The sequence below is a fragment of the Labrus bergylta genome, chromosome 11 (assembly GCF_963930695.1).
Source record: "Labrus bergylta chromosome 11, fLabBer1.1, whole genome shotgun sequence".
Taxonomy (NCBI): domain Eukaryota; kingdom Metazoa; phylum Chordata; class Actinopteri; order Labriformes; family Labridae; genus Labrus; species Labrus bergylta.
This window is the reverse complement of record NC_089205.1, coordinates 19,355,459-19,377,125: the sequence shown is the minus strand read 5'-3', so window position 1 is coordinate 19,377,125 and position 21,667 is coordinate 19,355,459. Positions and strand designations below refer to the sequence as shown.

Sequence of the window (21,667 nt, the reverse complement as noted above, 5' to 3'; positions counted from 1 at the left end):
ACATGGCAAACTATAATTAAACCAGGGTCCCGGAAGCTTCAGGCCAAGCGTACTCTGACTGTCCATTTATCTCAGAATCACTCAGGATTGTATGCAGAAAGTTAACTCATGGATCTTAAAGTAGTCTGAGTAAGACCTTAGAGTAATATGTTAACAATCCTGTGATTATTGGAGATAAAGAGATAGATGTATGACATTTATGATCACGTGATGCAGTTTTCAATCTGTTTGAAGTATTAAGAAAAGGTTAAATGAAAGAAATACATATAAATAACACAACTCTTTTATGACTTTTTATGTTGTTAAGCAAAATACACATTACACTAATATGTGTCCCTAGTCCGTCTACAAACCCCCCCAGTTCTGAGAAAAGTCCATCCTCTTAGTCTTTTGCCTGCTCTACTTTTCAGAAAATGTGTGCTCAAACAGGCTGTTTGGAGATTTTCCCTTTATGACATCACAAAGGGCATTAACCCCTCCCCAGGTGGGTGACACGCCCACAGCTTGGTGTTTTTCTGCCCTCTGAGTCTGCCTTCTCACCGTAAACAATAAGGCAATGTGCCATAAAGGCCAAGGCCCATGTGAGGATAACATGTTCTCCTCTGCATCATGCACAAAGTCACTTATCTAAAAACATGGCAAAAAAAAAAAGATCTTTGAATAAAGTCATTGTCATCAGTTCCCAAAACATCTTAATCTCTTGTGTGAATGCCATAGGACCCCCTTTTGGAGCGCTCTGTTCTCACTTTTCTGATTTGAAATTTCATTAAGTTAGTTTGCATTAAACATTAAGCTCATGTTTTATCGATCACACAACCTGCATGCCTAACCCTGACCTCCACTTTACCTACAGACCCGGCCAGAGTGATCAACATGCCTCCGGTCATCTACGTCCCACGGAAACTGCCAGGCCTCATCCGCTGCCCGGTAGATGCCAACCCACCTGTGACATCGGTGAAGTGGGAGAAAGATGGTTATCCTCTCAGAGTGGAGAAGGTTAGTCTACCTCAGGGTTCGATGGTCAACTCTCTGTTAGTTACTGTAAATATACAGTAACAATTTTACCTCACTTTTATCACTTTACATTAAATTGCCCTATTTAGCATTTTGGAGCATGCAACTATGTACTTACTGGTTTGTTACTAAGTTTTTATTTGAATAATTATATTAGCATATACATACCTTTCCTTATTACAACTCTGTTTTACTATTCATCATGTGTCTATCACCTTAAAACTTAATAATTATTCTTTGTAAACCATTTTTACATAATCATATTCTACCTAGCAAAAATAAAACTGTAAAAGGAAAATCTATTATAATGTATTTAATTTAATAGAATCTTTGGACATTTTTGGTAATTTGTGCAGTTCAAAAACATTAAGCCCAGCACCTTGAGATTTATTGAAACCAAGAATTTTGTTTTGTAGTACCCCGGTTGGAGCCTGATGCAAGACGGAAGTATCCGAGTGGCAGAGGCCACAGAAGACTCCCTGGGCACCTACACCTGTGTGCCTTACAACGCCCTGGGTACCATGGGCATGTCCCCCCCTGCCACCTTGGTGCTAAAGGTACATCTCTTTCCACGTGGGGTTCAGTTTCTGCATGTTTGAGTATAGACATTTTATCTTAAGTTTGAGTGTCTTATCCCGCATAGGATCCCCCTTACTTTAATGTGAGGCCTGGGGGGGAGTACCGTCAGGAGGCTGGGAGAGAGCTAGTTATCCCCTGTGCTGCTTCTGGAGACCCTGATATACCAACCATCACCTGGAGAAAGGTGCAGTTAAACCACTTATCATCCTCTATGCTATTTTTTTTTAACCTGTATTTGAGAAATATAACTTTTCCCAACACTTCTTAACTGTGTTGCTGTGATTTCCATGTCCATTGAAGGTGGGGAAGCCAAGCAAGAGTAAGCACAACATCCTACCCAGCGGCAGCTTACAGTTTCTGTCCCTCAGCAAGGAGGACCATGGAGAATGGGAGTGTGTAGCCACCAATGTGGTCACAAGCATCACTGCCAGCACGCGTATCCTAGTCATCGGTACAAAATGATTCTGCACTGTGCTCTCAGCTCAACAGACTATTCTTACTTTCAGCTACAGACTCAACTATTTTGTGGTTATTTTGAGTTGATTGTGAGCCCACTGTTTTCTGTTTGGTGTGAGTGATTTGCATGAAGAAGACTCTCATCCCTCAAAAACCTTGCCTCTTTCCAATTTCCCCTCAGGCGTCATTCAAATTTAATCAGATCTTATCTGTAACAGCTTTATAGAGTCATTTTACTGCTCGATTCTGTAACCTCACTGTAGTATGAACTCAGCCACCACAGTTTGTGTCTGTTGAGCCCAAGGACATTTATACTTTTTGTGAGGGTACTTACCCTTGTTGCTCAATGAGGTTGGTAAGGGAATCAACTCAGTGTAGTGTCAGGTGTGTGTGTGTGTGTTGCTGATTGGCCTAGATTAAGACCAGGTATGGGAAGTGTATATATACTCTTGGGCTTCAGTGCTCTGTGTTTACTCATTATCTCACCTTCAGAGGTAGAGAGGTTCTAACAGGGTTTCCTCTTGTGTGTAGTTTGTTTCTACTCATGCCTTTTGTGTTCTCCTGTAAGGCCTCCCTGGCAGCCATTGTGTTTTAAAGTGTATTTTTGGTTGTTCCAGACAATTTAGTTTCAAGTCAGCTGCTTGGCAGCAGTGGTTTAGTTCCTTCTTTTCGGTGCATTATTTAGTTTATAAAGCTTGTTTGTTTTTGCTCAGTACTGTTTTTGTTTTCTCCTCTCCAATCTAATCGCTTGCGATTTTCTCTACTTATCCCTCTGGGATCACTTTAAGACATCCCCAGTGTCCCCAACCCGTCCACCTGCCACCCCCCCATCCTACTCCTGACATTTGTAGATTTATGTTAAGTGTCAACTAACGGCAACAAGTTTAAAACTGAACATTGCTGTAAGTTTAATTATCTGTGGGCTGCATCTGTAGTCTCCTTTAATCACCAGCCAGTGCAAATTGTAGGGTTGAGATTTTGATGACTAATTACTATACCATTAGCATTTCTACTGTAACTGCTGTTCTCTGTTCTCTAATCCAATTTGGGTTGGTAGTGTTGATTATGGCATTTACTTGGTTGAGTCTTTCAGCAGTATTAGCAGTTATTTTAATAAGATTATAAAATGTTGTGGATCAGTTTTATTTTGGTGTTTCATAAAAATAGTTTGACATTTCAGGATATAAACTGATTTGCTTTCTGTCTCAGAGTAAGATAAGAAAATTGATACCACTCTCATGTCTGTGTACTAAATATTATGCTCCAGTCAGATCTCTGTTAGCTTAGCTTAGCATTGCAACTGAAAACAGGAAAAAGCTAGCCTGACTCTGTACAATCATTATGTATATAAAGGAGCACTTTGACATTTTGGGACAACATTTTGTCTACTTTTTTAGAGTTTAAAAAGAGGATTGATAGTTCTCTAAGAAATGTCTGCCAACTATCAAGCAGCCAAAAGCTTGTTCGCTAGTATAGATATTGGAGATTGCTGGTTGAGGGTTGTGGGGGTCTGGATCTAAAACAAAATTAGCAGCTCAAATGCTCAATTATTTCCTACCTAACACGTTATTTTTTTCACTGTAGCCTACAAACTAAGCTAGCCTGAGCTAACAGGTAACTAGGCTCACTTCCTGTCTTTTTGCTTTACTTTCACACGGATAAATGACATTATATATGTCGATATTGTTAATCTTTTTATCTAACCTTGACAAGAAGTGCAAAGTTATTAGCTATTTCTTTTCGCCTGAGTTTTTTCATCGTCTGCAGGCCTGTAAAAATGTGAGCAAGTCTGCCCCAGTAGCCTATTGCCCCAGTGCCTATGGAGCCGTTACTCTGTCGCACAGCTGGCAGCTCTCCGCCTGCCTCGATGTGACCAGCCTTCAGCTGACAGGTGTCACAGGGCAGAAGAGGCAGCTGTGCTCCTCAGACCACGCTCAGGTCCCTCTCTCTTTTATTGCAGTGAGAAGTAACTGGCTTCAGGCCACACAGCACAGCTGTTAGGTGGGTGGGATGAGCAGAGCTGCAGACAGCACTGCTGCACTTTAACTTGACCTTACACTGGTCAGCAACTCAGCCAGCATCACGTTATCCACAGAGAGGAGGTCAACCCTAGATGCAGCATTTAGGGGGCGAAAATAACAACAAAATGCTCCTCATATTGACTTGACTCTCACATAAAATGTTAATTCACCATGCATGTTGACAATATATATATATATTCATGAAAACATATTGTAACTTTAATAACTTACTTCTGATAAGTAGAATAGTATTTTTGCATTTTTATCCATTCCCTCTCTCTGTCTCTGTGAATCACTCAGGCACCAGCCCACACGCTCCTGGTAACATCCATGTATTACCCTCAACGACCTTTGCTAATGTGTCCTGGGAACCAGGTTATGATGGCGGCTTCGAACAGACATTCTCTGTGTGGTACGGTCCAGTGTAAGTGCTCTTACTCCACTTCAGATCAATGTCTGCAGTCTGCAGAGGTGGAAACACCACATCGAGGTTGTATAGTTCTAGTCTGAGTGTTAGGAAGTAGTCTGGTTTTCTTTTTCTCTTCCTGTGGTCGCTATTGACAATAATAAAATATATGATATATTTCCCAACCGATTTTTCAGATTTTTTCTTGATGTGCATATCCATCATTTATGCTGTGTATTGGGAAAGTGATGGAATGTCAATGCTGTATCATACATTGCATATGCATCACTTAAAAAAGTGTTGTTGCATGCCCATTAAATAAACTACAAGACTACAAAGACCATCATACAGTAGAAATCCTAAGACTCAGTAAATTCAGCAGTCAGTCATAAATTGTCTGTAATTTTTCTCTTATTTCTGTTCTCAGGTCTAAGAGAACAGACTTCGGTCCACACGACTGGCATTCAATGCCAGTTTCTGGTGCTCAGATCTGGTTGGTGGTGCCAGGGCTGGAGCCTGGGACGGAGTACCAGTTCAGTGTGTTGGCACAAAACAAACTGGGCACGGGCCCATTCAGCGAAGTTGTGACAGTCAACACTGCAGGTGGGTTCTTAATCAAAGTGTTTCCCTATCCATGTTCAATGCAGCTTGACTTCATAATCGACCCACTGAGCTAAATGAGACTATTTATACTTGCACAGCATCATCAGACACAATATGAAATATACTGCCCTCTAGTGATGTTTAAATTAATGTTTATTTGCAGTGTGGAAGTGGGAGATATTTCTCTTTCACTTCAAAATGATTTTTGTTGTGCTCCATTCACTCCAAAAATCAAGATTGAAAAAAATCAAGATTGAAGTCGCAGTAATGGAAAAAATAATTCTGGGTAGACATGTTTTCCCCCAAGGTTTGACTTCTCATGCCAAACCTGTTGACATGGGCCATTTTCCCCTATCACACTACATTACATTCAATTTGAGCAAAGGAACAGATACACTTACAGTGTCTGATGGTAAAGCAAACATATACTTATTACAAGGGCACTTTGATGTTGCAGCTTAAACAAAATGCAAAGAAGGGTTTATGGTTGATCTAGCAGCCCAAATTGATCAGGATGCCAAGCTAGTTTCACTTTAGGAGGCACCTTAATTTGTCCTTAAAAGACAAATAATGAAAGACCACTTTAAAATAATGCAGTGAGCTTAGAGTGCCTCTTTAAAGGAAAGTAAAAATAACTATCATTGGTGTTGATAAATGAACAAGTTTACAAATAGATGTTTTTGTTTATTTTTAAATTTAAATGGTTGGCAATTTAGGGGGAAAATGAATTCTAGGACTTTCTTACCCAATAAATACAGAGATATAGAAAGTAGATTGATTATAGTTCATATTCGGGCTGGGTGTGAGTGTTTGAGTGGGTATGTATGACTTTTTGTAACTGATTCAGACTTTTACAGCATCATCTTTCACATGCATAGCACACACTGCTTTAATCCATCCACCTACATAATGATCTGGGATTAAAAAAATAGGACTTTAGGCCTCCTTCTCTAAGCCTATTTGTTCTCTCCAGTGGAGATTTTAAAGGAGAAACCCCCAGATATCAACATCAAAGACAACAAATCATTTTAATGACGCTACTGTATGACTAAGCAAACAAGCTTTTATGAGCTATTTAATCTATGTGCCTTAGATTTATAGTCTTCATAAGAACAGAATATGGATAAAGTGAGTCAGACAATGTGCTGAACTTAAAAGTTCAGTCTACGCATGCACAGAGACGGGACCAGCTGATGCATGTTTCAATGAGCTTAGCAATACAAAAGATAATCCTCAGTTCAAATATTTACAGTTGACATAGCAGGAGAGGCACAGGTGTTACTAATGATATTATTGACGGCACTGGTTCACAAGGTGTGCCAATAAACCATCATACACAAAGGCAGAGTCATTAACTGTTATTAGTTCCACCTAAGATTGACAAGCCAACAATGTCTCCCATGAGAAAGATGCATTAGTGAGGCATATGATGCTACTGTTCACATATTCTGTCTTGATGTGAGTATTTGATGTAAAGCAGATTTGCATGTTTAAGATTCTTGTGTGTTTTAATCCACCTCATGCCTCAAGGGCACGTCGCCAATATTTCCAAGTCTCTGCCTGAAAGGAAACTGAATTAAAGGTGTATGATATTTAAAATCCATGTCTCAGCAAAAAAAGAAAAAAAAAAAAAGGCATGAGCAGAGAAAAGTGCACGGATAGATTTTTCATCATAGAAAGGGAAGGACAAAGACGTGAAGGTGTTGAACAAAAGCATGGGCAGGTCAAGGCAGGCACATCCAGGCGTCCTCTGTGTGTGTGTGTGAGGAGTCAAATCCATGTAGTCTTAACTGTGGTACAATGTAAAAACTGTTTTTTTTTTGGAAATCAATTCATTAAGGGACTTAATTTTATAAACTACATTTTTTTTCACCAAACCAGCCTGTAAAACCAACCTAAATTACCGGTTTTAGGAAACAATCTAAACCATTTGATGATTTTCTTTTTAACTTTCATACTTGCTCTGTTTTACCCAATTCTGCTTCGCATTGCCAACAAAAACCTGTCTTAATTGAACAAAGGCTAAATGAGGCTTGCAAATGTCTGACCTAGTTCACACAGTCGGACAGCAGCCAATAGAAGAATGGCACAATAAGGTGCTTAGTCATACTGTGTTTTTTGTGCATGCAGTCCCTCATTACGTCTTGTAATATTATTTTTTATGGAAGATCAGAGGTTCGTCAGAAGGGGAAGGCCACATGGCCTCTTTTAATATTTTCATGTTGTTTTGTTTTAGTATTCAGAGTGAGGTCAGGTGGGCTACCTGTGAGGGTGTTTATTCAGGGAGCTAAACCACTCTGCTTTCTCAGTTGGTTCAAAATATTCCATACTGAGTGACTCAAAGCACTAGATATGATACAAAAAAGCTACCTAAACATGCCAAGATACTGAATTAAGAAGGTGATCATGGGAAAGCCTACTCACACTTAACATCAGTATGCTAGCATTGTTATTGGAAGCATGTTAGCGTCATGTGGCTAGCATTATGAAATGTGTATTTAACTCTTGCTGGCATGTGTGCAAACATTGCTAGCAACACTTTCCACTATGATTTCCCTACAAAGGATCATTCTGGTATAAGCACAGACTGTCGGCTCAAGTCTGAATACGTTTCCTCTGGGCTAACTTGCCATGTGCAATGTTTCTGGTCAACAGGCTCCCCTCTGGGTACCCCAGAACCACTGGTGCTTCTTACTCCACCACGGTGCCTCACAGCCAATCGCACGCAGCACGGTGTCCTCCTCACATGGCTCCCTCCAGCAAACCACTCTTCACCTATCGACCGATACATCATGGAGTTTCGCCTCGGGGAGAGGTGGGAGATTCTGGATGACCTGATCCCGTCCACTGAGACCGAGCTCATAGCTAGAGACCTCGTTCAGGTCAGTCACAGTCACATTTTAATCTCAAAATATGGGGTTACAAACTGGGCACAGGGGCTTTGTTTGGAGAATTATTGGAAACGATTCAGTTGAAATAGAGAATCCATTTTGTTAAAAATCTTCCCGTCCCATGGACTATGAAACTAAAGGATAATTCCTCTTCTATGGAATCTTTGATTTAAGCATATCAGATGTGTTTGAGGTGTGAAAAAGCAAAATTCACTTAGACAACTATCATAATTATGAAAGACAATAAAACCCTTGGCCATAATCTAGCAAGATATAAACAATTGTCAGTGTACGAAGCAGTGATAAAAAGTGTTTGTTTTGTATTTCTTTCTACAGGAGTCCTGGTATGAGTTTCGGGTGATGGCTGTCATGGACGACCTGATCAGTGAGAGCAGCAATGTAGTGGGAGTGTCCAGCACAGGTCTGTTTGATATTCATTAAGAGAACGGTGTTAGACAGAGTTGCTTGACCACTGTGAGGAATTTTTTTTTTTTTTGAGGTTTTATGAATGTAATCTCTTATTTTTGCCCGCTTGTCTGCCACATCAGATCCCTTCCCCCCCGCAGAGTTGCCTGATGAGGGGCTGGCACGGCCTGTGGTTGCGGGTGTTGTGGCAACTATCTGTTTCCTGGCAGCGGCAGTACTGTTCAGCACTTTGGCTGCTTGCTTTGTCAACAAGCAACACCGTCGCAAACTCAAACGTAAACCAGGTCGGTCTCCTGTCTACCTATTATTTATGTAATAAACAGAGTACATGTCTGACATTGGGGAGGGGGATACTGAATGGTTTACAACCTTTGCCAGGCCATGTGTTTGAAGTGAATTTTGATCCAAGGCAATTGAAAATGGAGATACATAAACACAATGAGACAGCAAACAACTAGAAAGAGTTGCATAAACTAATTTAAACAGACTCAATAGAAGAGCAGACATTTCAAAACAAATTCAAATAATATCAGAATGAATGAATTGCAAAATGTCTGCAGAGAGAGGAACACAAACTGTAAGCGCTTTCAAAATGACGACAAAACAAGTTAAACAACGCACACTTATTAGAACATAGAGACACAAAATGTCTGAAAATATAGGCGGAAACACAATGACACACAATGACACACAAAATGACCAGAAGGACTAAAAATATTTTATAATATAGAATGCTTAAGGGGCATTTTTCTATCTGTAGAATCATAATCTTTCCATGGTATTCAACTGAGGAAATTCTCAACTGAAATGTTTTTGTCCTCTCAGATCCTCCCTTGTCGGTGACACACTTCAGGAAAAGCATTGAGTCACCGTAAGTAGAGTCAACAAAGGAGCCCTTGCAGTCTGCCAGAGGAGGCTGCTGCTGTGCATGTTCTAATGCACCTTTAAACACATTTCCTCTTCCTATGCATGATTTTAAATGGTATACATTTTAATATAATAAACAGTGAAACTATACAACCAGTGAAGTTTATTTTGAAAAATGTGACACCTGGAAACAGACAGTATTATGGCATAAGTAAATGCACACAACCACAGTATGCTTTCTCCAGTGTATTTAGATGAGAGCTAATAATGAAACACATTAATTTCAAGTTTAATCTATTTGAAAGGTGTACAAGAACATGAACAGTAGCAGCCTCTAGCGGATGGTGGGCAGAAAAAAGTGACGTTCAAACAAGCCACGTCAGCATTTTAAGCACATTACCAGGAGTGCCCAAGCTGCAATATGTGTATTGATTTTTGATCCATCTGTATTCTTTAACCTCAAACGCTGTGTGCTTTCTGCATGGTTCTAAATGTGAAGAAATGCTATTTTTTGTTTAGCTGCACATTAATTGTACAGTATCTGCTACATGTGTGTATTTGTCTTGTCTGTGTACATGTATGACTGCATTAAAACAACAAAAGAAGATCATTTTAGACAGTAATATATGTGTAAATCCCATTCAAGAATAGATTATTTGCCTTACACTTTAGGTCAATCATTTGTTTAGTCTTATGAAAGGGTCCCTGCAGTTCAGGAAGTTTTCGTTCTCCCTGTTAGTGGCATAGTCAAAGATGAACCAGGCCCATGTCATTTGTCTCCCATCGCAGGCCTCCTCTCACCCCCTTGCCAGGGGTAGAGCCCTGCTGGGACGAGCCTGCCAGGAGCAGTTTCTTGCCCCCGCCCGCCAGCCCCCTGTGAGTGCCTGCCTGCACCCAAATACAGAGCGTGCTTTACTGCACTGGCTTGGCTGCATGGTTATTTAATACATTGCATAGAAATGATGAACTGACAATGACTGTTTTAGTGGAGCCTATTTGCATGCACAGACTTTCACGCACCATGCAGGTATTTTAAGTGCATTAGCTCAGCTGCATGTGCGGTTCAGTACAGTGTATATGCACTCTTTATTATGAATGTTACCTGATGCATTCAGGGACTGAGTAAGTGTCTACTATGCTGCTCCTGGTGTGGGCAAATGAGGCCTGGTTAATGTCATCTGCTTTCCTCACATCACCATTTGGTGCAGCATATGGAAATTAGTCTTACGTCTGCTCAAGAGGGTGTAGATTCAAGGGATCTGTGATACTGTTGTCATGGTTGCGTCATTGGTTCTCTTCTCATCCCGTCATTCTGGCTTGGTTCATTAGCTGCTGTGCTATCAGGATGCTGCCGCCACCATAAACTGCTCATTGTCATGATGTAGTTCCTTATGGCTGCCTTTTTAGAACGCTTTGGCTTTGTATTGTTTCATCTGTTTAGTTAGTTGCATCCATGCATTTGTATCTATAGCATCGGAGATTTTTCTTTTGTTTTCATCCTTTTTTTTGCTTTTTAACTTTAGGTGTGATCCTTTTCATGTTTAATTAAGACAGTGTCTTGTGTCCGCATTTTTTACAAGGTTATCTTCGGGGAAGATAAGTCCAGAGAGCTCCCCTCCATCTCGACCCCGCTCTCTTTCTTCGGATGATTCACACGGTCCAGGCCTGTACGTCAGGAAGCTGCCCAGCCCTCATAGAGAAAGAGACAAAGAGCTCTCCTTCTACAAGAAAACCAAGCGTGCCATAGTCAGCAAGAAATACAGTGTGTCCAAGCACGAGGCTGAGGTCACCACACCGATTGAGCTGATAAGTCGCGGCCCTGACGGTCGCTTCGTCATGGAGAGAAGCCCGCCACACCGCCGCATCCAGGGCTTTCCCTTCGCAGAGGAGTCTGACATGTACCCTGAGTTCCGGCAGTCTGATGAGGAGAATGATTTTGACCCCGGGCCTCTGCCGCCCATCATGCCCACGCTGCGACCACAGCTCTCCCCAACGTCCTCCAGCCTGGAGTCAACGCAGCCCCCCAACTACAGCCCCCGCCTACACAGGCCCATGGAAGGTATGAGCTTTGCAGAGGGCAGTGCACTTCACGCCTCAGGGCAGGCCCCCGCCTCCCGCTACAGGGGCTTTCCCCAGGGCCCATTCTATGGGTATCTAGGCAGCCGCGGTGAATCAGGGATCCCACCACCATTCTACATGCCTGACATCAGCCCGCGTAGCTCCGCTCTGTCCTCCCCCCCAGGCACCGCCGAGGGGCCCTTTGGTTACCCCTCCATCCCTGAGGAGAGTGGAGAGATGGAGCACCATCAGTACACCGCCTCTGGCCATTCTCTGTCTCACACTCACAGCCCTCCTCCTCGCTCACCTGAAAGCTGGCAGCCTCATGAGTTACCCTTCCTGGGTCTAGAAGGTCCACGGTTCATATACCCACCTCACCATCCCTTACATCACCACCAGGACCTCCCTGACCCACCCTCATACTCTCCTCACTCCCTCCCCCCTAGCCGCTTACACTACTCTTCCCTAACTGATCCAACCAGCCCCGGACTCCTGCAGCTGGAGGTCCCTATGGCTCCCCCGGGCAGAGACAGGCCCATGGGGCCTCCGGTTAGGCGTTTAGCTATGCAACAGGCCCAAAGTCTCGGCCAGCTCAGACACACGGCCCACGGTGTGGGTGTACCAGTGTTGCCTTACCCTGACCCGGCAGCCCGCGCAGGTAGCCCAAGCACAGCCCCCAGTAGTAGCCCTCAGTCTTGGCTCAGCCCGAGGGCGGGGCGCCGGGCAGACCCCAGCCTCCCCCCTCTAGTACTCCAGCCGTCCCGCCTCTCACCTCTTTCACAAAGCCCCCTTAGCACTCAGCCGGGCTCCCCAGACATTCTAGTACGGCCCCCTCCGCGCCCCAGCATCCTCCGCACCTCTCGGTCTTTGGAGATGCCTGAGATCACCCTGCAGCCCTCGGCCACTGTCAGTTTCTCCCGGAGGTCCTCCCTGACCGCCTCCCCCACTCAGAGTCAGGGTGCCAGGCAACCCAGCCCCAGTTACCACGCCCACATGTCGTATGCCTCCACTGCAGCCAGTTACCCCTCCCAGTCCCCCTCTCCCCCTCTGGAGGGCAGGGATGTATTCGGGCAGAGGCCATCCCAGAGAAGGACAGAGGAGGAGATGCTGCCCTCAGAGCCCTCTCAGCTCCAGATATCAGCCTCAGGGTAGGTGATCCACTCCAGTAGAGAATAGTCGCATATCTATACATAAAGGGGAGACTTGTCTCCTCATCTGCACTCAATTCCAAATATCCTCAGTATTTATCCAGTTTTACTTCATTGAGACACTATTAAGATGCATATTGTACTTTAATATGCAGAGGGCATGTAATAGCATTTAGCACACATTGTATACATTCATAAAAATGAAAGTTACCTAAAGCATGTGAAATCTCAATTTAATAATGTTTTGTATTTCTCATTTGATAGCTCATATTTAATCTGATGAACTCTAATGATTACACTACAGGAACATACAGATAAAAAGTTCAGATATAAGTAGAAGAACCCTCCCCAAGTTTACTGTTTTTAAAGATGTGCTTTTGCTTCAATCCTTAGTTTTGAACACTGAAACGTTGAACTGTACAAGATTTCACTGACTGATAAAAGTTTAATTTGATCAGCTTTTTCAAGTAAAAATGTAATTCGTGAATCATTTACAGAAGTTATATTAATGCTCAGCTTTAACAAGTAGAATATTTGCTGAACATTAACACACTGTATATCACATTCAAAGAAAAAGCCCCCCTTTTTCTGATCATTCTACTTTGATCAATAATTGGTACTTGCAGGCAATGATTTCAAGTAAAAAATGCCCATTAAGTCTTTTTGGGTAGTTATCATTAAGTCACTGTTGAAAATTAACTTTTGGGTTGCCAGGTTGGGAATTGATTAAACACTGCTAAACCACGGATCACAGTATCTGTGGGTAAACAATAGACCAAAACAATAGATTTGCCAAGTGTGGCTAACATTCGCAGTACTGCACCGCCAGCCTTCAGTCCTCTTCGCAGGTTAACTGCTGTTTATGCTTTGCTCCTACAAAACTATCGCTCAGGTCAAAATACTGCCAAACTGCTCCGTGGCACCGAGATGCCACTCGTCCATTGCTGGTTTACATCAGGGTAGTAGATCATTATGGCCAAATTTCCGGGCCATTAACTAGAGCTACAGCCCTGGCTAGAAGCGGGTGGCTTCTTTGGATCTTACAAACAACATATTACAAATATAAAAAGTTTGTTTAACCAACTAGTAACTCTGTTGCCAACTACCGCTCAATCTTTGGTCAGCACATCCCTGGATAAAACCCACAAGTCATCATTGCCAACACCTTCGAGGGGGGCATACATGGGTTTCAAGTGGATCAGCTGGGCTTCACCTACAGGAATGTGCTAAGTGGGTTGGTTATGCATGGGCTAGAAGTGGGGCATACCATTTAGTCAGTCAATATTGCTACTGGTGGATCCCAATTAGGCTATAATTTACCCAGACTGGCCCAACTTTATGAACTCATTCAGGCTAACCCATTGGCCCAGCCCAAGTTAGGTAACACATCATTTCAGTTCCAACCTAATTGCCCCTTAACCCATTTGTATTTGGCCCCAGCAGATAAGTAGACTTCAAGAGAGCTGCCTTGGACCTTTATCAGACTTTACTGATAGAATTACCTACAACACAGACCAGACATGTCGTTTTTCCAATTGCCAATAAGAAAAAAGACTTAATATTATAATACTGTTCATTATTGGGTCGATTAGATAAGTAGATTATTTAGATCTTGAATGAAGGCAAGCCTGACCCTGGCAACCCAAAGTATATTATTATGGCTCAAAAAAGCAATTGTAACTGATATTACCATTAATAATGATAGCCTTATCAAATATTTATTTCAAAAGTTTGATCATAAACCAGTTTTTCATGATTGTAACCCCAAGTAAATCTTATTTGAAGGGTATTTTCTTATAACATTCAATAATCTAATAATTGAGTCCCTCTTTGATACAGGTAATTAGAAATAACACAAGAACGTCCATGCTTTTACACCTACATGAAAACATAACTGAGACTGATATAGTTTTAATGCCCATTGGCATTTTTTGCTGCACACATTCCTGCGCCCCCTCACACCCACCTCACAACCCTAGACGCTACAATCACACAATGGCTAAAGCCATGAAGCAGAGACTTGCTCCTGCACTATCACTGGCCTTTAAGGGAAGGTAGCTTATAGGGCTGCTGCTGCTTTATAGAGGGTAAGGGTCTTACTTGATTTGTTTTTGATTGATCTCAGCTATCTGGGCAGCGTTGTGACCCGGTCCCCTACGCCGCAATAGGTAAGGGTCGGACCCATGTCTGAGAGGGGAGGGGTCAGCAGGGGGAGGGCTCTAATCACTCTCTCCTTTAAAGGGGAATCGCTTTGGGTTGTGCCTCTGTGCTGGATTCAAGTGAAGTACGACTAATGGTAATAATGACTGCAGGACACATTTGTCAATACACTTTCATGGCACAGTAAGCCTGCTGTGGCCTAGGCTGCAGTAATTAGGCTTGTGAGCAAGCAGGAGGAGTGGTTTTGGACTGTGGAGAAGCATTTTTGTCTTTTGACTGTTTGAATACAGACATGTTTCCCTGCATCAAAAAATAGAAGAACATCTAAAAGCCTTGAATCAATAGAGGACGCACATGAATGATAGACTGGAGTATTCCCCTTTAAAGTTTTGTTCCATGTGCAAAATGCCATGCATGCATTCTCTAAACTTCTCTCTACGACCAAACAAATAACAACAATTCTCAAACTAAATTCTTTGTCACATTCGTTGTCCTAAGTGCTTTCGTTTTTCTGTCATGTGACTGTTTTTAAATGGCCATTTCCTCTTCCTGTCATGTGACTTGTTCTTTAACGGCCATTTCCTCTTCCTGCCATCTCCTCCCGTCAGCATGGTGAAGCCTCTGTACGCAGTGTTCATGTTTATGAAAGTGTGCTGTACAGTGTTCATGTCTATGGAAATGTACGATATTTAACACGCTGTGGCCTCTGCACACAGTTTATATAATAATGGAAATGTTCTCTGTTCAGGAATTCTCACATTTGTCTCCCCCTCTCTGCTAATGGCTCTCAATCTCTCTCTCCACAGTGACAAGTCATGGACAGCGTCTCTAAAGCTTTGTGTTTTCAATCCATACATGTTTGGCACAACAACCTGACTTAATGAAGCATTAAGTCGGGTTATGACGCTGCTTGAATTTAGTTCTTTTAAATGCTCTGAAACAATATGAAGCCTCACAAACCTCGACTTAAATGTTGAGCGTTTGTGAGGATATTTGGATTCCAATTAACTCTTGTGCATCTTTCTAAGAGAGATGGACAACAAAACCTGAGTATTGGGTATGAGGTAAAACTACCAATCTACAAACTATGAATGTGAAAGTACTTCAGTTTAATGTGATTTTTTTTTGTTGTACTGACTGATCATCGGTTATTTTTCATTCAACGTAGCAAGTATCACTCATGAAATGAAAATAGTTTCCAAAGTTTGGTATAAACTTAAGTACTTCACTGCAGCATTGGCACCTACTTGCTGAAGCATCTTCTGAAAAAAAAAAAAGAAGCAAAAATAGGTATTTAAAGAAGTTAGAAATGATGCTCAATGAGTGCTCATTGTTACAGGAACTGTTATTATACAGCTCCACCAATTATTTTCATTTTATGAGTTTTATACACCAAGTAGACCAGTACTTTCCAGCATCTCTGAAGCAGTCACTATTTAAAGACCCAAAGCTGAGTGAGCTCAGAAATTGTCATTATTGTCTAAACCTGACATGAGCTATGACTACAACGTTTGTAATTTTGTACCACAATTCGTCTCCCTTCAGGTTTTGTTTTTCAAATAATTCTCGTAAACACTGGGTCTTTAATGTAATGATTGTTAGAAAGGGATCTCAGTTAGCCAATAAATTCAACAAATCCACTGCCATCTTATATCAATTTCTTTCTCTCTGTCTCTCTCTCTCTGTCCCTCTCTCTCTCTCTCTCTGTCACATTCATTGTGTCTAACTTTTATTGTCCATCAATGCAGATAGTAAATGGAAATTCATCATCTTAGAGAAAGGGCTCTCAGTAGATGTGCAAGAGCTCATTCAATCACAAGATAGAATTTTTTTTTTTTTTTACAAGTCAGAGATGTACCTGAAGAAGACTGTTTGATTAATGCAGCACTATGTATGCTGTGCTGTCTCTGCTCTTCACAGGGAACCTCTAGGTGCGTCTAGTGATCCTGCCGGGTCTGAGAGCTTACCAGCACTGCTACAACACTGTATTACTAAAGCCAAGGGCGTGGCCACCAACAACAATAACAACGCAACCTCCGGAAGGAGAACAGGTTTGTCCAAGTATTAGAGAGAAAAGGGCATCAGATTAATGTTTTAAACACGTAGATGGTGTGACTCCTGTGCTTTTCCACATTCAGGTGTGTGTCCCTCTCAGACCCAGCAGCAATCTCAGACACCCCAAGAGGGAAAGGATCTCAGCCTCCACAGAAAGAGGAAAAAGCAAAAGAAGAAGAACCCCTATCTCTATTTGACCTCCTTACTGCACCGCAGGAAGTCCGAGGAGGACCAGACAGGCATTCTGGCCAGTGCAGACTCCGAGGGCCCAAATTATGGGACTCTACGCTGACATGTGGGCCCACCAAGCCATCGGACTCGACTAAACTGACCTCCCCTGATTTAAAAAAAAAAAAAAACAACCTCAGCTCTCCTTGCTCCAAGCTAATACTTTTCTTATAATCTCTAAAAAGTTCTTTGTTGTTTCAGGAGCGGGGGGAAAAAATCCAGCTGAATGCTCCGGGAGGTTGGAAATCTTATTTGAAGACAAGAACAATGGCTTTTCATAGTTGTTGCCACTACTTGTCTCTGAGGAATTTGACTTGAAAATGGACTTATATAATGTATATAACTAGTAAAACAAGGGAATTAAGCTTCCTCCTACAGTAATAACAATGTGTTGGTTGAGTATGTCACAACACGTTGAAGATTTTTCACTCACTGGTCATTGAGGGGTCCATATCTTTAGGTTTTTCAGTGATACAGTGTACTGTGAAGCCTGGTGCATCCTCACACAGGGACATGAGTCTACCTTTCCTACAATACAAATAGTGTCAGTATTTAAACACAGGGTTCTTACCACAAAATATACCTCAGAGTAAACGCAGAGTTGCTGTAATTCTTGTGGTATACTGTACGTACTCAACCTTTTTACATATGGCTAAAAAGGTTTATATCACACACAAACACACACACACACACGCACACACACACACACACACACACACAACGCTCATTCAGATAGATAATATGGCCTAACTTTATCAAATTTCAAAAGCTTTTTTTCTATCAGTATTAGCTGGCATACTGTGTTTGTTTTGATTCATGATCCAACGCTAACCACTAGAGGACTGTCTTAATTTTAGGTGCTTGACGGCTCTGTGTTTACACTTAATTGTCATGGCAACATGTTAGTACACAGGCCATAGCCTTCATGAGACAATATTGGGACTCACACGCTCATCAGAGGTTGGACTTGTTGGGTTAAGAAGAACAGGGTGATGATTTGTGAAGTGTACTGTCGTATGTATTTCATTATTAAGGAATCATTTGTGAAACATGGCACGTGTCGAGGTGCCTTTTTCTGCCTTTTCTCTCTTGTTTTTTACATTTCTTTCAAACATAAACTGCCTTTTTCCGTCGCCTTCTCATATTTGTCTCTCCAGGGGGGCGTGAGAGACTCCGATACGATGTGTGTTTTTATTTTCTCTGCCAAGGACACATGAGAGAAAATGCTACGGAGGTTGCATAACTCTTGTTTTTTTATTTTAATTTTTCTTATTATCTACTTTAAATGGGTACCTGCTTCAACTGTGTATATCCAAGTAATAGGACAGAATCAGAATACCCATACTAATGAGAGAAAAAAAAAGAAATTGAGACTCAGAGAAGGCAAATAAATCCAGTGGAAAAGTACAGAAGTGCTGTACAAGTTCAGATATTGTGTTAATGTTTAACAAGAAATGTTTAAAGGAGAATGTGATTGCTTCATAAAGCTGTTCAAAAGCAATGAGAAATATTCAAACAATGGCCACCCTGACTGTTTATATTTAACAACTGTATATTACTTGCTAGCTAACTGTATGTTTGTTAATTTTTCAACACTAACCGATATTGAATGTATGTTTTTGCTGTACAGGAAATGAATGTCCCGATGTCACAGTACATTGAATGACTCATGACGTTGTTTAAAGTGCGGCTGCGATTGGTGAGATGAGCAGTTGGCACACAAAGTCGAAAATGTTTCGCTTCCCTGTAATAACTAACCCGAGCTTCTTTGTTCGTCGGCTACAAAAACACCTGGTTTCTTTTTAAGGCCAACACCAGTTCAAAAACACAACAGATATGAGTCTATCTGCTACAAACAAATCAGAGGTTTTCTGACAAATATCCACATGAATGAATCGACTCTATGTCTGATCAAAATGTAATCTCTTTTGACAAGTGAGAAAGCGGTGATTGCCTGAAAAGTGAGCGTCAAAGTGCATATACTACTTTAGCAAATTGGTTTCATGTACAGTACGATATTAGGGGGGAAAAAAATCTATATTTGTTATTTACTGTACATGGTGTGTATTGTATTTGTAAAGATAAATCAAACCATGTTTTACAGGAATAGGTTCCTGTAAGAGGGTGTATGAAAAGAAGGGAGGGGTCCCTAAGAAATTAGATTATATATCAAAGTATTTGCTTACAGTACGGCTTTAAGTGGATAATGTTTCTAAAACATTTTAAGGTGCCTCATTTGTTATATTTTAGCAGATATTATTTTATCTGAAAAGAAAAGAAACCTTAATGTTAGTACCGTACGATGTATTATTGCCATAGCCCGCTGGCTGCACAAGTTAAGTAGTATTTCCTCTGATGTATAGTATGTGAATGCCCATTGGAAAAAGCTTTAGAAGCAGAAATGTGTTGCCCTATATAACAATATTCCTGGAACAAAGTAATTCTGTATTTTGCCCGTTCATGAGCACACATGTAAATTCACTTCAGATCCGTCGCCTTCAGGAGTCCAAAGCAAATAAAACTGAAGGAAATGTTTTTTCTAAGAGTCACAGACATGCTATAGTCATTTAAAAAAAAAAAAACGTGCTGTGGAGGAAATTGTGTTTACATTAGTTTGATACAGACAAGTGTGTTAGGGCATAGTTGCTTTGAACATTACGACTTGGTGCTATGTTTAACTTTGTGGTGCTGTAGATTAGAGGTCTGACGATTTTCTTTTTCTGTTCACAAAAGCAACTCTCTGTCAGACACACACTCCTGTGTGTTTGAGCAACTAACTAGCTCTGGTAGTCACTATCGGTCCTTATTATTACAGTTTCATGATGTGATGACAGTGATAGACAATACTGGAAAATAGTAGTATAACCTTGAATAATAGAGACTCTGCGACATTCAAATGAACTCAACGATGACCTGTTTTCTATAGTGTGTTTGCAATGTCTGTCTGTGCTTCCAAGGTACCCTCTCTAAAGTATATCTGTGATGATACTGAGAATATTAACCCAGCCTAAAAAGGAGAAAACATAAACCTGATTTAGAGTTTAGTACACCCCACAGGACACATGGGAGGGAATCTGAAAGCATCGTCAGGTCATGAGAAGGGGACATTTTCTACACACTTCCTGTAGGTCTACCATCTTTGGTTAACAGCACTGTTTTTCAAGCACACTACTGCAGGGAGGCGGAAAAAAAACAAACGTCTCACATCATCTCACCACTGTTTTTTGACAATAGATTTCCTACTACAACTGTACAGTATAGCCATGAGTAGTCATCAGACCACATTTGTATTTATTACTGCTGATTCTCCTGGTTGAAAGGTATTGATTGGGAAGGCTTAAGTTATTCTCCACATGGGTTTTTAACGAATGGATGTTGTCTTCCGGGCTCTTTTTTGCATATTCAACAGAAACATGTATAGTGTTTTAAGAGGGCTGCTTTGGACGTACTGTTAGTTCGATTTTTTTTTTTTTTTTCCTTTTTTAAATTTTCTTTCTCCAATTTTTCTGCTTACATGCTTTTAGGGCATCACTAGGTGCTGGTAGGATGATACTTAGAAACCTATTTGATTTTTTATTGTATTAATCTTGCATGTAGAGACAATACAAAAAAAAAGACTTAAAAAAACGCCTATTTAGCAATCATTCATGGACATCTGAGCTGGTTGTTATTGGATGGAAAATAGAAAAATGTAGTATTTTCTATATTCTCTGTTTTTTCATGTGTACCAGCACTGAGAAACTAGAATGTATTATTATTATCGTAGGCTACAATAAGCACTACATCGTTGACTGTTTTAGCTAATGCTCATACTCAAGCAAACCAAGTAGTGCTTAAAAAGGAAGAAAATTTAATACATTTCATTTCACTGTCATCCACTGAACTCTGTGCTGTACATCACATGTTTACATTCTGTATTATATGTTGTTTATTCTGTTTTCTTTTGTACATAATTTGTCTCCATAATGGTCTTTAATGTTCATATGTAAATAATTCAAAGCGAAGACATTTTTTACTTTTCTCTTTTTTAAAACGATAACCTGATGTTTAGCTTTTTGTCCGTTTTTTAGACTGTCTTTCTGTTCTGTCACTACATCAGGTGTTCTGCTTCAATTAACTTTTTGTTTGTGAGCAATCAATTAACTCATACTGTATGGTGCTGTACCAAAGCCTTATGTATAATATTTGTATTACTTTTCTCTTGTTTGCCACTGCTGTCCAGTGAATTCTGTATCGTCTGAGATCATGTCTTACTCACTCTTCATGTTCAACTGCCATGGATCTCCTTTCTTTATTGAGTAAACAGAAACCTGAATGAATTATGTGATTAATAAAACAAAACACTCATGGCCTGTTACCAACTGGCCTGGATATAAAGTGACAGTCACCATGAAAAGCCTTCATAGGGAAAACGCACAGGCTCAATCCTGGTGGCTCATCATGACGTAGACATGGGCCTAGCACATGATCTATGCTCTATCTATGGCATGTCTGTGAGAATATGAAAGCAGTGCTGTATTCATGTCACCATATCATTTCAAATGCTTAGTCCCATACGAAAATTTTCCTCTCAAATTTTTGTATTTTGATATAATAAAAAAATCAAAAGAGGTTTTATTTTTCTCGTGCTTCTTTGTCTTGGGGTCGCTCTGTTCTGTGTGAGGGAGAGGGTGTAGTTCATGTGCTGAACACAGGGTGTAAGTGTTGGTCAGACGGAGGGGAAGATAGTGTGGCAATAAGCAGCAGCTATCAGGT

At 41.0% G+C, this 21,667-nt stretch overlaps 1 protein-coding gene across 4 annotated transcripts in view; it reads left to right on the top strand.

The window, feature by feature from the left end:
- The window catches only part of igsf9ba (immunoglobulin superfamily, member 9Ba), a 67,240-nt gene extending 45,717 nt beyond the window's left edge, over positions 1–21,523 (top strand). Inside the window, exons 8-21 of one of the 4 annotated variants that reach the window (XM_065960327.1) lie at positions 854–996; positions 1,431–1,571; positions 1,658–1,777; positions 1,894–2,044; positions 4,371–4,494; positions 4,904–5,079; positions 7,735–7,961; positions 8,307–8,391; positions 8,519–8,680; positions 9,222–9,267; positions 10,053–10,139; positions 10,844–12,469; positions 16,550–16,680; positions 16,768–21,523. In XM_065960327.1, the coding sequence (XP_065816399.1) occupies positions 854–996; positions 1,431–1,571; positions 1,658–1,777; positions 1,894–2,044; positions 4,371–4,494; positions 4,904–5,079; positions 7,735–7,961; positions 8,307–8,391; positions 8,519–8,680; positions 9,222–9,267; positions 10,053–10,139; positions 10,844–12,469; positions 16,550–16,680; positions 16,768–16,976 (3,428 nt within the window). In that variant the 3' untranslated portion in view covers positions 16,977–21,523. Of the gene's footprint in view, positions 1–853; positions 997–1,430; positions 1,572–1,657; positions 1,778–1,893; positions 2,045–4,370; positions 4,495–4,903; positions 5,080–7,734; positions 7,962–8,306; positions 8,392–8,518; positions 8,681–9,221; positions 9,268–10,052; positions 10,140–10,843; positions 12,470–14,594; positions 14,638–15,435; positions 16,511–16,549; positions 16,687–16,767 lie in introns of those variants that run through there. The other 3 variants (XM_065960328.1, XM_065960329.1, XM_029281249.2) reach the window with 3 other exon arrangements.
- The last annotated feature ends 144 nt before the right edge of the window (positions 21,524–21,667 follow it).